Source organism: Lissotriton vulgaris, chromosome 8, assembly GCF_964263255.1.
Source record: "Lissotriton vulgaris chromosome 8, aLisVul1.2, whole genome shotgun sequence".
Classification (NCBI taxonomy): domain Eukaryota; kingdom Metazoa; phylum Chordata; class Amphibia; order Caudata; family Salamandridae; genus Lissotriton; species Lissotriton vulgaris.
Window position 1 is genome coordinate 1,506,067,053 of NC_141696.1, and position 15,674 is coordinate 1,506,082,726.

The 15,674-nt window shown below is 44.6% G+C and overlaps 1 protein-coding gene across 7 annotated transcripts in view; it reads left to right on the forward strand.

The window, feature by feature from the left end:
- NR1I2 (nuclear receptor subfamily 1 group I member 2) overlaps nucleotides 1-15,674 on the forward strand; it is a 400,665-nt gene that overhangs the window by 309,845 nt on the left and 75,146 nt on the right. For all 7 annotated transcript variants that reach the window (XR_015299392.1, XM_086935603.1, XM_086935608.1 and 4 more), the window contains 2 exons: nucleotides 7,049-7,341; nucleotides 12,586-12,731. Coding sequence is in view for 6 of the 7 variants with exons in the window: in XM_086935603.1 (XP_086791729.1) it covers nucleotides 7,049-7,341; nucleotides 12,586-12,731 (439 nt within the window). In the remaining variant the exon portion in view is untranslated. The remainder of the gene's footprint in view (nucleotides 1-7,048; nucleotides 7,342-12,585; nucleotides 12,732-15,674) is intronic.

Below are 15,674 nucleotides of genomic sequence, written 5' to 3' on the forward strand. Positions count from 1 at the left end.
ATGGTTAAATCACCCAAAATGTCAGTGTTTAGCCCATAGCAAACACAAGGAAATGATGGTCGGAGTGCTGAAACTTTCCAGACACTCACCCCCAGTCACAGATCGGGTTTGAATCCATCATCATTCTTTAGCTCACTTTGCCACCCCAGTTCAGACACAGCCATATGCAAATCAGTCTTGACCCTGTGCCTCATGGGAACAGTCCAGACCGAACTGCCAATCCATGTCTTCCCTGGACCAGAAACAAGCATCCTGGGACCGGTTTTGGGGTAACACCCCTCATTAGCCAGCATAGCTTGAATCCAGTGGCAAAGTGAGCAAGGGACCCATATCTGGGCCTACCTTTTTTTTAAAAAAAAAAACTCTTTGAACCTTAGAACACGCTACCCTCTGTCCCAGCATCTGAATGGATGAAGGGATTTGTTGAGTGCACGGCTACTCAAGAGTGTCCTGGCGCTATCTATGGAGTGCACAGAGATTAAAGTGTAAAAAGCCAGGTCTTCAGTTACTTTCTAAAAGGACACTTGCCTTCAATGTGACGCGGTTCTACTGAAAGCCTATTGCAGGCTTGTGGACCAAGAAGGGAAAAAGACCTGCCTCTTGCTTTAGCGAGCCAGACCCTAGGAACTGTGCCCGATGCCCACACGAAGAGCGCAGGTTTCTCTTGGGCTTATAACGGCGTAGCCTGGATGACCGGTAACCCGGACCAGAGCGGTTCATTTCCTGCATTAGAAGAAATATTTGGAATAAGATTCGATTATTCACAGGGAGCCAGTGCATGTTCGCCAAATGCTGCGAGTCATGAACCCAACTTGAGCACTAGACGAGCAGCTGCATTTTGGACTGTTTGCAGTTTCCGCACAAAATCTTGTGGGACACCTGCATAACGGGCATCGGCTCAATCCACCATGAACCTAATCAAGGACAGCATCACTGTTATCCTCGCAGGTGTAGAGATGAAATGCATGACTTTTGTACCATATACAAAAGACCAAAAAACTTGCAAACTACTGTGTTAATTTGGTTGTATAGGGTCATCTGTTGAGCAATCTTAACTCCCAAGTTTACTACATCAACTTGCAGGTTGGGCAGAGAAGCCCCGTCTAGCCAATGAGCCTGCAGGTTTAAGCTGAAATTCAGTCCAAAACTGAGCACTATTGTTTTATCAGAGTTACATTAGAGTTGGTTGGTATTCATCCACTGAAAAACTGCAGAAAGACGGGGTTTAATTACATCGAGGCAATCAAGTTGCCTTTCTTGAAGGAAAAGACACGCTGTGTGTCGTCCGCATATGAGATTATCATGGCCCCTGAAGGCTCGGCCAGTGCCGCAAGCGGGGTCATGTAGATGTTAAACATTGTGGGGCTGAGGGCCGAGCCCTGTGGCACTCCCACAAAAACACAACAGTTGCTAGACGTAAAAAAGGCCGCCCAGACTTCCTGGCCTCAGCCACTCTCCTTCAAGTCACTCAGAAACAGTCTTTTCAGATCTGCCTTTTCTCATCTGTCACTTCCTACTTTTATGTGCAGGCTTTGTCTGAAAAAAGATGGTCTTTTTGACTGTTAGCAGTCACTGCAACTGGATTCTTGTGATCCCTCTGCTCTTGCTGCCAATTGAGCTTTGTTTCAGAAGTCTAGGCTAGTCAGATGCTTCCGGGCTTAAAATGGAACAATCGCAGGCAGTTATCACTAGTGTCCAGTGGCTTTACCTTACTTCTGAGCTCAAAAATGAGCACCTCTTTAGCACTTGACCCTCAGTGTAACAAAGTCGAGGAGCCCAATATTTACTAAGGGAGCTGGTGTAGGGAAGACACCAAGAACTCTGTAAAGCAAATTAACTCAATCAATAAATCATTGGCCAGCAGTGCTTTTTTTCAGTTTGTTAAAAAAAGGCAAAGTACAGTATGTCTACACTGACCCCTCAGTACTGTACATTAAAATTCAGAAGTTCAGCTAATAGGACATTTGTAATTGGGTAAAAACTGTATTACTGAACGTGCACGGTTGGAGCTTTTGCGTAGTGCAAGCATGTTAACAGCAGCCACCAGGGTCCACCCGACACTTTGAATTTCGCTCATTAAGAAACCATATCAAACCCAAACATAGACAGTGAGAGCAACTCCATTCTGAGAAATGTAGTCTGGGTTGCAGCAGGGGGTCATGGACATGGGAAATACATTTTGTCCAAGATAATTGGTCTGGTTTTAATGTGTTGATGCATAATCCACCTAAACTACCTTGCTTGACCCACCTATTATCCCATCCGACAAACTCACTGATGATCACTGTGAACTCTATCCCAACCCATTCTATGGATACCCCTACCACTGCCATGAACTGTACTATTATTGCCCCCACCTGTGCCCTTATCCTGTTAATGAACCCTGTTTACTTGCTTTCTGCCCTATATTGTATGACTTTTCATCTCCCACTTCTGCTATGCCCACTGTAAATGATGCATATGCAACTCTTGTAAAGTCATATCCTATGGTTCTAGCTCCTGTAAGCAATCGATCTGTAATTCTTGTAAAGCGCTTCGATGCCCTTGGGTCTAGTTCACTCTGTATAAAACTCAAAATATAGATTTTGTGTGTGCCTTAAAGCCTGACCAGCTGGCTGTAACTATGCTTGCTAAGAAGAACTTTCAAAGACTTGGTGAAGGTATCTTTGGAGGCCATAAAATGAGTACATTGGGAAACTATGGTTTATCATAGGGGTATTATGGACCAATGGTAAGAGAGGAGAAAGCAAGTCATGCGTAGTAGAGATGTTAGGAGGAAAGTGGAGAAGTGATAAGAGGAGAGGTAGGGTGAGAATACGAGGGATAAAGAGATGCATGCAGATTATAAAACATAGACAAGCATGCCATGTAATAGTAGAGAATGTGGGGAGAAGCAGTGAGAGGGGTAGAGGGAGAAAACAGAGACTTGCGGTGTGTAATGGGAAGATAAAGAAAAACAAAGTTATAAGCAATGTTAGACGGATATGTTTTGGAACTCGGTAGAATAGACCGGTAATGACAGAGGTAGGACAAAAGTGCTCACTTTGCCACTAGAACCAAGCTGTACCCAACTGAAGAGCCCCAACTAGGACAAAACTGGTCAGGCAGTTTGTGCTGGACTGTTCTGTCTGAGCAGGATCTAGCCTGATGTGCGTATAGCTGGTTCTAATGTAAGCTGGCTTTGTGGGCATAACAATAAGGAACTGGGCTGTGGCTCGAGTAATTACCGGTGGCTGAGATTAGTTCCATCATCCGATCCATCACGTTTTTTGTTTACTGTTCCTAATCTCACATCTGACACAGGAGGTAGTTATTCCACACTCTTATGGGGATTTCAATAGGCCCGGGGGGGCACCTAATCTGGTCCTAAAAATATTATCCATTTTAAGACCTGGATCATCCGCCAAAAATATGTTCTCATCGGTCCTACTTTTATTGCATAGGCATCAATACACTCTAAAAAGGTTAAATTGACCTATTTCCTTTTTTGGCAGATGCTATCCTCATTCATACACTAAATCTAGTACTTAGTCTAAAAGATTCTATAGAATCCATGCTTCCACTTCTTCTGCTGTTCCAATAATTCCTCAGATATCTCAAATTGAGATTACTTCTCCTTGAGCACTAAGGGGTTTTTAATTCTTGTTGCAAAAAAATGCAAGTTAAGAGATTTTCAGTAAAAATAACACAAACATCAAGTACCTATGCTTGAACTTATGAAACTCATGGTCCTGATTTGAATCAGATGCTAGAGTCCCTTATTGAAGATTCACATGAGGAAACCGTCATAGAGGAATCCTGACAAGGTAGAGTCTGCATCTTTCTTTCTGATGGATACCTCCAACAGTAATTGCTCACCGTTTGAATTCCTCCATCTGCCAGACTGCATCAGGAAGCTTTTCCTGCAACATCTCGTGCGTGCCAACAGGCTGCACCATCCAACTTAGTATTAGCCTCATGACGCCTCCAAAAGTTTGACCTGTATATAAGCACCACCCCTGCTGTCTCCTTTCAGTTGCTTTGTATCACACTCTTGCACATGGATCCTAAGGTCTGCTCCCAAACTTTGCATTGGTGCACGCTCCAAAAAATATGTGGACCTCCACCCATCCCCCCCGCTGCCCTTACTCCAGGGAGAGGTTGCACATGCGAAGGATCACAGTTCTAAGGATCCGACTCTACCGCCATCGTCCGACTCAATCCCGTTCCACAGTTTGAGCTCATGCGTCCCAAATTCGGCCTACCTCCATCTCTTGGTCCAGGTTTTCAGATCATGCCACCATTCTCTCAAAAGAAGTACAGATACTGTTTGCCGTGGGAACTCTCTCTTTCCTCACCGTTTAAATATCACAGTCACCAGAATTGGTCTGGAACCACTCACTGGCAGATGGAGCCACTGGACTCTGCATCAGCCCCGTCCGGCGCTGGAACCATATATCAGCACCACCCTTTGTGGAGATCTCTGCAAAGGTAACTTCTGCATTCTCAGACTGACAAATTGGTAGTTAGACAGTGTACTGATATCTTAACTCAGACCTTATTTCAATTAGAAGGATAGGGGGCAACGAGGAAGCACCATTATTATAGAGTAGACACCCGAAAGATAATCCTAACTCACCTTTTGAATGAAAACCCAAGCAGTACTTCCCCTCCCTACAAAGGTGGTGGGTCAAAGGAGTGGACTTTACACCACCAGGGAGACTTGCAGGACTGAGCTGGAAAAAACCCTCACTGCAGACCTGAGAGATGATTCAACAGTGCCTGGTGATAGTGTGGGCGGACGCCCCAATAGGAACCCTGGCAGATACCCAGCACAAGAGCTTTCCTAGCTAAAGCCACAGCAGCAGTTTTGGCTCTGTTGGAATGAGTCTGGAGGCCTCCAGGAGGTTCCTCCGTGGCCATGGCATAGCACATCTTGGTACAGATGAATCCAACAGAGTATGTCATTCACAGGTGCTCCTAAGTCAGATCAATACAGAAGCTGAGGGGTTCCAATCGGTGAACACCCTCTGGAAGTATGATGGGCTGCCCCGCATGGAAGAGCGACATCACTTTCAGATGCAAGAGTCCTAGGTACAACCTTGGCAGGTGAATAGGGTATGAGGAGGCCATACTAACAGCACATGTAGCTCAAGGACACGAAGCGCAGAGGTGATTACAATGAGGAACACAGTCTTCAGTGTCAGGAAGTGCAAAGAACAACTGCGCATGTGTTCAAATGGCATGCGCACCAAGAACACAAGGACCACGGTAAATTTCCAAATGCTGCGTAATAAATGGCACAGTAGGCGACATATAATTAAGCCCTTTTATTTTAAAATGAATGCATTACAACAGGTGAATTGGGCTGATAGGAAACCTTAGAAAGGGCCAACGAGTAACCTTTGAACCTATAGAAAAGCCTTGAGAGCAAAAGACTACAAGTAGAATTACATCACACATTTAGCCTGAAACAGTTCGACCTGATGATCTTCGCATTTTACTTGAACTGTTACAACTTTCTGGAATCAGCAGTAATACGCATGCTCTTCCAAATGCGTAAAGACACAATCTATACACATCCTAAAACCAAATAAGCAATTAAGTGGGATATCGAGATTTTGCAGCCCCCTACATACCTTAATCTAGAGCAGACAGGACCTAAGCCAGAATCAGCATTTTGAATGAGACCTTCTGGAAGATCGATACGGATGCGCAAGAAGAGCGGTGGGCGGTGAAGTACCTGGATTCAGTTCCCTGGCGTCTGACTGCCAAAGAGATAATTGTACTAATAGAGTATCCACCAGAAAGCGTGTTACCAAAGGAAAGTAACTTATTTGTCAAGTCTTTCCTGTTTAACAAACTGTGAAAGAGCGCAATTCAGTCTCTTTCCCACCTGCTTCTCGATTCCTAGTGTCCCTGTTGACATGAGTCAATAATCCTCCATTTTCAACCAAAGCCAATGATATTCATTGGGTGGTGGTGAAACCGGGGCGCTCTAGATTTGAAGGAGCTGAACATTATCCACAGGAAATGAATAGTTCCAAACGCCTTACCTGACACAGTGAAATGTCCCAAAGACTGACCACTCCCCTGAAACTGTGCATCATGATGCTAATAAAGATTATTTATAAAAAGTTCAGCGTATCTCTCAAAATGACTATGCAAATTGTCAACAAGGCCAGAGCTCCAGTTGTCTTCCCCTCTTCCTTGTCAGTTGCACAATTTAATGTAGTGAGGACTAGCATCACCTGTGCGGTTCTTCTCCCTGCAATCATACAGTCTGGTACAAAATACTTTCAACTAGAGCTTCACACTCCACAGACTAGGTAGGTAACTTATTCATGTATCCACAGATGGGATCCTTGGGCAGTCTAAGATGCTGCAATGAAAAATGCCACAATTCCCGCTCTATCCACAAGCTATTCAGCATCCTGTGTCTTTGGTTAAAAGTGGAACAGACCTCACAAGTATTCAAGCAGTTGAAGTTGTTCCAAAATCTGTCAAACTAAGAAGTCATTTGCACTCCTAGAGTTCAGTATCTCCCATTAGCAACAGTTATGGCGTCCCATGCCACCCAGGCGAGGAAACAACATTGCCCCCTTTTACAGTTTGTTAAACGCGTTAACTTGCATCCATGGCACTGCATGTTTGTCCTTGTGTACAGTTGGTGATTGGTGCCTCTTTTTATTGTCTGTCTCTGCGCGTCGTTCCCATTTAGATACTGTTCTGTAGGTCCTTTACACGCTGCAACCTTCAGTAAACCTTTCCTGAGCCACTATAATATCTGTTTGGTGATGGTAGTGCCTCACCCAATGCAAGACTGAGTGTTGGATTTACTCTTTGTTTTCTCATTCTCCTGTGCGGAAAAATGTCTATCTCCTTTTTGTCATGACAAGTTTACAAACCTCAACATGCATCGACTTGGGAGTTGAAATGCTTGAATTTTGTTTTGCGTTGAACCTCTTGTTGAACTTTGCTTCTGTTGCTTTTTCCATCATAAGTTATTTTGGCTGGACTCTTCCATGTGGTCCTTTGATTTCACACCCTGGGCTCTTTTGTATTCCAGCCAGTTGAACGCAGTCCTCTCCGGTCCTCTCATTCCGCAGAGAGCTTGGATGAATACGTCGCCACCAGCTATGGTCAGATCTGGAGGGGAGGCAGCGGCGGGAGCAGCCCAGAGGACCCTTACCTGACTCACTGCCACCAAGATCCGATGGATACTATGGCTCCTGACTCCTTTCACAAGTCGAAGAACAGTGCGGAGCGCAAGGTCTTCTGCATGCTGCCTCACATATCTGACCTCTCAACCTACATGATCAAAGGTGTTATCAGTTTTGCCAAAGTTCTGGCTCCTTTCCGGTACGCTCAATATTACATGTCTTTGTTACTGTTTTATTACTTAGAATGTGTGCTGTATGTTTCTATCGGCTAGTGCGGTCTTGTGGTGCTGATAGCTTGTCCGAAGCCTGAGCGTGCAAGTATGGCTACAGATTGGCCTCAATGGAAAATGTTCGGTCTTGTACCTGAGGCTCTGAGACATCATCTGATGAATGTAGATCAATGCTGTACACTTAGTCTTGCAATGCCAAGATAAGCATGCAGAAGGCCAAATAGTGTAGTTAAACGCCGCAACGTCTTATGCTTATTTGCTTATTCCTGAATTATTATGAGGGGAGAGCCGGGTTTGAACCTTCACTAAACCTATAACTCAAACCCTTGACTAATGCATCCGGTTTCAGTTAGGATCCTGGGTTTCATCCTGGTAGCTTTGGAACAAAGGAAGAGACCTTTATGTGGGATAAGTATTTAAAGCTGCACTAGACAACAATCCATGCCACACGTTATCTTTCCCAAGCCAATTTACTTAAAAGGAGAAAAATGCATTAGCTAAAGTAACACCATATTGGTGAAAGTCAAATGAGGGAATCCGTTATGGGTCTTGGAAGATAAAAAGTCAAAGAAACCACAGAATGCTAGTCTGTGGGCACGGGTGACCGGGTACTAGGTGCATTTTCATTCGCAACAGTGATGTAACATGGCTAAGTAAGCTTAGTGGAGCATCCATCTCATCATTATTATCTTCTCATGAAGTCTCCAGATTAGAAGTCAAAATCCTCTAGCAGGATTATATAGGACACTGTTAGTGGGGGGCTCCACGGTGCTAGATATGGTGACCTTTTGTTTCAGAATACACCGTCCCTTTTGGCACTAAGAGTTTGGAGTATGGCAAGCTTGGAAACTCTGGCCAACAAAGTCCTCTTATGGGTAACTTTGCCATCTTACGCCCTCCATGTTACGACTTGGTTGCTTTCTAAAATGCAAACTTCCCTAGTAGGTTGAGGCTGGTAGTATACCTGGACCTGGATGAGTTTGATACCTGCAAATCCTACCCACTGAGGTCACATTTTGGTCAGATAGCCTCAGCACCTCATCTTGGTCCTCCTGTGTTCAAATACTTCTAACTGCTTACTTTTAATTTGATTTTTTTTACTGGAGTCTTTCCTTCTGGTCACTCCAAAAGCTCTCGGACGACAAGAGAGCTTCTATGGTACTAGGCTGCAGACAGCTGTGGCAGGAATGCTCAACCGCGTCTCATCAGCCAGGAAACAACCACACTTGTGTCCAGTGGTCAACGGATTCTTCTGTGAGGGTGTATTTCTTGTGCTTTATGTCCCTGGGACCATTGGAATCCAGCTCATCTGACCTTTGATAAGCACTATCACAGCTTGAATGCAGGCAGGGTCCAAGGTCTCCTCAAGGCACAGTTGTTTTTCAGTGTTTTGAAGTTGGGAGCCTTCTTCGAGCAGCCTCCGGCTGGTGTTTGGTGATGGCACATAAGCTTAGCCTAAGGAATATCCCCCGTTAGTTCAGTCTCTGTTGTGCAATAGCAGACTTATTTTAATGCTGATGTTCGCCCCCATACAGCTCATCGCAGTCTTATCTCCACAATATCGATTAACGAGCTGTTGCATCTGATTTAAGGTACAAACACATCGGAATATGCAACTCCCCTCCCTTCCCCCCAACTGAAGCGCAAACTGGACCAGTGAGGTTGTGGTAAAGTGAATGGTGGTATCACTGAAGAAAAGTAATTAATCAGTGTAGGAAAGTGGCACTTGTGTGTTTATATATATATGTCCAATGTTGATACTCTGCAGCACTATCAGAACACATATCACAAATTTACAGACTGTAGTGAAATATGTGGCAAGGGCGGCAAATCTATAATTACACTGATAACACAGAGGCTACTGAATCGTGTTTTGTGTTAGATTCTTTGTACACAAGAAAGGAGCTAGAAACGTTCCATGATGCCAGAAGAACAAGATGCTACATCTGTTTTTTTTTTTTTTACAGAAATGTCCAAAGCTTTCTTTTCAGCTTATATACCTTTGTTTACCACTTTACAGCAAATGTTGGCTCTGAGCCATGGATTTGTAAGATGCATATTTCGTGTACCAAGAATCTCCAAACATATAATGTCCTTTCTCTTCAAATTCAACAATTAGGACCTATTTCTGTCCTATGGCTTGAAATAGACTTTTCCCAAGCCCATGAGTAGGTAGCTGCCTTTTTGATGTGTAAGTAGGCTTTAGCCTACCTTGCCAGGATGATGGGCCTTAGGCCGTTAATGCTGAAATTGTCTGCTTGCTATTAAGTGTTAGTAGGGAGGGAACCCAATAGGCCCACCAGATCCCCAGTTCACACTGGGGTTTTGGTTTAGGATCCAAACCAAATTTAAAATGGGATTATAAATGAAACAAGCGCTGGATGAATAGCTGAAATGGTTCTGGGGACCTTGGTGACTGATCAAAGTCAATGGGATGCTACCCCGAGACTCAGGTTAAAGAGACAATAAAAAAAAGCTGAGTCCTTATCAGTCTGGGAATTACATTCCTCCCCCCCCCCCCTCCCCCTCCAAATCAGGGGGAATACATAATGGTGTGTGGATGATGCAGGCTACGGAAATGATTCTGTAGACAACAGAGAAAACAAATCTGTGCATGCATTCACGGTGTCCTCCACAAGGCACCATTCACTCTGCCAATCTGCTTCCACCCACTCAGTATATATACAACAAGTTATACCCACTCAACCACAGTGCCATCATTGCCAATACACTTGATTTAAACAGGCATATCAACCAAAAACCCAAAAGGTTGATATTTTGCCTTGTTTCTCTTAAATCTTCCTCCATTCCAATGCAAGGTAAATATGTTAGTAAAATTCTTGACTGCCCTGTTGTGTATTCCGAAACAGTGACCTGTATGCAGTGGAAACACGCCATGGCGATAATTATTGCCGAGATTTTTGTAGAGGATAGCGGGTGGACCTTCCCCTTTCAGTGTACCCTGCAGTGGAATCTGCTACTAAAGAGTGCCAATCTTGCAATATAATAATAGTAATAATGATAATAGTAGTAGTAATAATAGGCAACCATGACTACCATCAACAATGGAGTCTTGTGCTTCCCCCAGTCAGTCTCCAAAACATGGATCAAGTGGAGTAGACGTAGACTGGGGAATTCACGGGAGGAAAAATCATTGGTAGGTGAGAAGGTACCGCAGGTGTAGGGTGGCACAGCTTTTCTTACTGTTTCTAGATTTTTCAACCCTACAGCAAGTCTCGAAGTGTGCAGACTGCAAATGTTAGCAGTATTCTCATATATATATACCCGGCAAATGCATAGTAAAAAAACACGATTCAAATCCGCATCATATAATGTTCGTGTACAATCTAGCAGGTGACAGAGTTATGAGGGTCAGCGAGCACGTTTAGCGAACTACACATCACGTATACAACCAATAGTCTACTACTTTCCTGATTGATTCGCAGCATTATTGTAGAGTTAATTTGAGAGTCCAGACTGATAAGTCTATCTCTTTGGGGAGTACTTCAGATTACAAATTTACATCCAACATTCAATACGGCAAATCATCACGCAAATATAAAAGTGAACAGAAGAGGAGGTGGATGGACGTCAGTCAGATCAGCCTGGCTGCTCAGTCTCTAATTCCTAAAGAGAAAAGCCTTAGTCTAACTAGATGGGTTTCACCAACACAGAAATTCCATGTTTCCAAGCACTTTGCTACTTTTCCAAAAGCCATATAATTTCATTGCAAAGCCAAACCAATTGGCTTACAATCTTTTTGCTTTGGAGGTTCCATTGAGCCATCTAAATTTCGGCTGTCTTAGTAGGAGAGTTTATTTCGTATAAAGATTTTGTCATATCTCTTTTATGTAGGTCAAGAAATTGCTGATTGGAAAGAGCAACGATTGAATTTGCTTAAACATATTGTCAAGTTTTATCGTTCACTTTCATCTGAGTGGAAACAAATTCTGAGGGATGTTTATGAAGATTTTGCTTGCTAGCCTTTAAATGTTCAGATGTTTTTCACTCCTGGCACTGTGAAGCTTTAGGTCGAGGAATCGCATTTGCAGCCGCCTCCGAAAGTCACACAGTAGTGCTATTAATTCCCTCTGTGAAGTCTGTACCAAATTGACAGTCTAGGTGGCACAGACACACCAACCTCCCACCTTGCAAATTCAGCTCAGAAGACCTTGATAAATGATCCAACTGGATCACATAGAGTAACCCAGAAATCCTATTTTGCTTTGTATTGCTGCATGAGCCTTTGCGTTTTAAAGAGATTCACCAATTCGTCGCAGGTAGGTTTACAAGAGAGCTGAGGACCGTGAGCACCTACAAGTACCGGAGAGATCGTAAACTCATTACGGTCAGTGAGGTGGGAGGTAAAGGATTCAGGCTGGGGTGGTAAGAAGTTTAAGAGGTGGGTTTTGAGATTTTGCCTGGCATGTTGTCCCAAGTTGTTTTCTGTCATCAGGGGCGGCTCTCGGCTCATGGCGGCCCTGGGCAGAGAGCGTAGGTAGGGGGCCCCGGAAGAGGGGGTCCGGGCTTGGTGGAGCGCGGAGGCTAGTGAAGAGGGGGGGGGGGTCAGGTGTTTGGAAGTGGAACAGAGCAGGAGGCCACCAAATCCCTGCCAGGGGCCGCCTAGCAAATATGTATCCATCCTCAGAGGATTATTATATTAAGGATATATATTGGCGTGGTGGCCCCTGGGGTTTGGTGGCCCTGTGCAGGTGCACAGCTTGCACATGCCTAAGGCCGCCACTGCTGTCATGGTTCTCAAGGGTGGCACAGCAACCAAGTCCATGTGCTGCATGGCTTGATGTGCGTCTACGGTTGTGTATCACAAACTAGTTCAAGGGCTTTCCTCGCAGTAACCACTCTAGCGCAGGGGCGGCTGGTTCCAATCCAGCCCAGCTGCAGGTGTTTAGCCAAACCCTTTACTAGGTTAGTAAATGTGATGTTCTGGCATTACAACATGTTGGAGTTAGAGCCTTGTCCAGCTGTTAGAGATAGCATAGTAAGAGGTATTAGAGGCTCTTTTTTTTTTTTTTAGATTTACAACTCTTATTTTAATTAGATAATGACTGGTTCTGTATCACTTTCTAATTTTATTTCTTAAATAGCATTATGGAAGAAGATATCATGTAATTTATTAATTCCATTACATGTTGTTAGACTTTCCAACCTGTTGTTGATGATGGACCTGCCTCTCCTCCTTCCGTTTCCTCCAGGGATCTCAGCATCGAGGACCAGATCGCGCTGCTGAAGGGAGCCGCGTTTGAGCTGACCCAAATCCGCTTCAACACTTTGTTCAACCCCACCACTGGGTTATGGGAGTGCGGCAAACTGGAGTATGACATCAATGACGCCTCTCTCGGTGAGTCGGTGGATCCGCCCACCTCGGGTGACACAGGAGGAGAAGCTGCAAGAAGGGGCGAGCATGGAGGAGTCTGTCCGCTTCCTTGCCATTGCATGCTAGGGAGGTCTGGGCTGGAAGTCTCACCCCCACCTCTTGCTTTCACGCCCCTTGTAATGACAGCAGGCAATGGGAAGACATCTACGATGCTTTGGTTGGCAGCAGTGCTTAATTTGTTAAAAGAATAAGTGCCGGGCCCTTGTCTGGAGGCCACTGCAGCTTGCAGCACCCATTGCCCCTAACAAAGATAGTATCAACACAACTACTAACCCTCCCTCTCCTCCAAGTGTGACAAGTCCTCCAAAGCTATAAGAATGTTGCAGGTATTAGTCATTATAAGGTATATTGAATTAACAAACTACTGTTGTGCTTGTCTGATGGGACCTCACGTACTAAGAGAAGTGTGGCTCAATGGTTACAGCGGCAGACCCTGATGCAGAGGTCTAGCCCGGGGCCAGGGTTCAATTCCCCGCCTCGGCGGGTCTTGGGCTCAAAATTCCTCGGACCTGATCATTCTCGCCTCGGTGCCTATTCCAATCATGGAGCCCCACTCTGCAACTCTGGGCAATAGCTTGCTTAATCTCCAAAACGGCCCCAACAGCGCTAGGATGCCTGGCTTCACCTTGGGGGTGCCCAGGAGTGGGCACTTCACAGGGAAAAGCCAGGAAGGGTTCCACAGCTGTATGCGTACAAGCGCCGAGATACCCTCAAGGGTCGATTCTTGCGCTAAACAAATACTACTACATTTACATTTTAAAATTTTACTAAAATATCAAAATTCTTATCCTACATAAATAAGTTTTCTAATTCAGTAAGATGCGTAATATGTGAAGAAGGAAAAAGAGATTAGTTGAGTGCGCAAAGGCTAGACTAGGAACTCGGGAGGGAGAGCTGGGACGTGCAGTCTGTATTTTTAATGTATTATAGTGCATTTATATAGCGCTTAATAACACCCATCCAGCTGTTGAAGTGCATTAGCAGACCGGTGACACACTGCACCTTGGATGAGAGCACAGATGGAAGAGAGTTGAATGGGAATGTGGTTTATGCCAGTGTGTGACCCATTTACTAGACCCTACATTTTGTAGTAGTGGTTCTTTTTTAGTGCTTAATGTGCAAAAACAGCACATTTGGGCGTACAAATTGGATTCCGAAATACTTTCTGTTAATAATTTTAAATTCTAAATTTTTATTTGAATCAGACCTCACAAGAGATCAGCAAATATAGATATTTAAAAAAATATTATTCTTGGGGCTTGGATAAAACTGTTAAATTTCTAGTTAAAAGTGATTGATTAATACTATTTATACAACATACAGTTAATAGAAATACTCAAATTAAACGTTTTTAAAACATTGAAATGAATTGCACATTAACAGTGTGACCAGTTAGTTCTCAGCTTGGCTCCTGGCGACTGCCCTTCCTGAAACCCTTAGCAGGGATCTGTACTCTGGACTTCTTGGGCCTTTCACACTCTCCCTCATGGGGTTTTAACCATGTGAGGATTTGCACCAAATAGAATATAATGTGCAATCCGTGGCTGCACTTTAATTCTATCTGGTGTAAGCCAAAACCTTTTAATTTTACTCCTATATTATGCATAATATGCTTATAGGTGCTCTCAGCCAGCCCTCTTCATCCATTGATCACTAAGTGTATCCGTCACGTGTCTTTCTTCTGCCCACTCCAGCATCAGGCAGTCTCCTCCAGCCATTGGTTCATTTCACTGTGTTTACTGTGAGTGAGGGCATTCTGTCCTTTCACAAGGGGCACACCCACACACGAAGTAGTTCCCTTAATGCCAGGGACTACTAGGGTAATTTCGGATTTTTGAGACCAGAAATATATTTACTTTTAGCCATTGTTGTTTAGAGGGACGGCCTGGCCGCTTCCCCAGGAATAAAGATTTGAAAAAAGCATGAGAAAACAAGCATCCAAAATTGTGGCAGCCAAAAAAAGTCCTATTCGCCTTGCCAATGCTTGTTTTTGTTGGGCAATTGTGTAAGGAAGGCAACCTAAATATTGACACCACATGCTGCTAAGCTCACGAGCCCTGCAGTTTCAACACCTTGGCTGCGGCGCGAATTCTGCCACGGTGCTAGACATTCCAATCGTGGGCCTGGCCATCGTGCGCCCACACCCACCGTGACTCATGACGGCTGGGGGCCGGCATGAGCATGGAAGCGGTTAAAGCATGGACCGCTTGCTGGTAGATTTCAAACGCAGAGCCATATTGGGCGTATGTATATTTTGGTCCATGTGCACTTGTGTAACTCTCTCTGGATTCAGTGAATGCAGTCTAACACGCATCCAGGCTTCTCACCGCCCAGGGAAAGCAGAATCTATTAATAACAAACATTATTATACTACTATTACTACTAATAATCTCAATATAGAGTCTCTAGGCTCTGATAACCGGTGCTAATATTAAAGACCGTGTTACTCCTATATCAGCCACTGAAGAATGAAAACTTATTGGATCCTCCGGGATTCACGCATTTGACTTCCCGGTTAGAGACCTCTGTAAATTGGATGCATTTGCCCACCGAGCCTTCTTACTGCCTGGTAACCTTTCCCCTCACTGGCTGCCCCTCCCTGCTCACCTTGAACTTCAGGTATGTCTGCATCATCCTCAAAGGTGAAGCAGATAATCATCTACTGCAGGGTGTCTGTGCAACACAACACAGAGCACCCCAGGGCCAGATTATGGATTGAAAAGTACAAAGAAACAGCATAGACCATCCTTCTCTAGCTCAATCAATCAATCAATCAGTGACACTTATAGAGCGCGCTACATACCCGTAGGGTCTCAAGGCGCTGGGGGGGGGGGGGGGAGGGGGGGCGCTACTGCTCGAACAGCCAGGTCTTCAGCTTCTTCCTGAAGGAGAGGTGGTCTTGGGTCA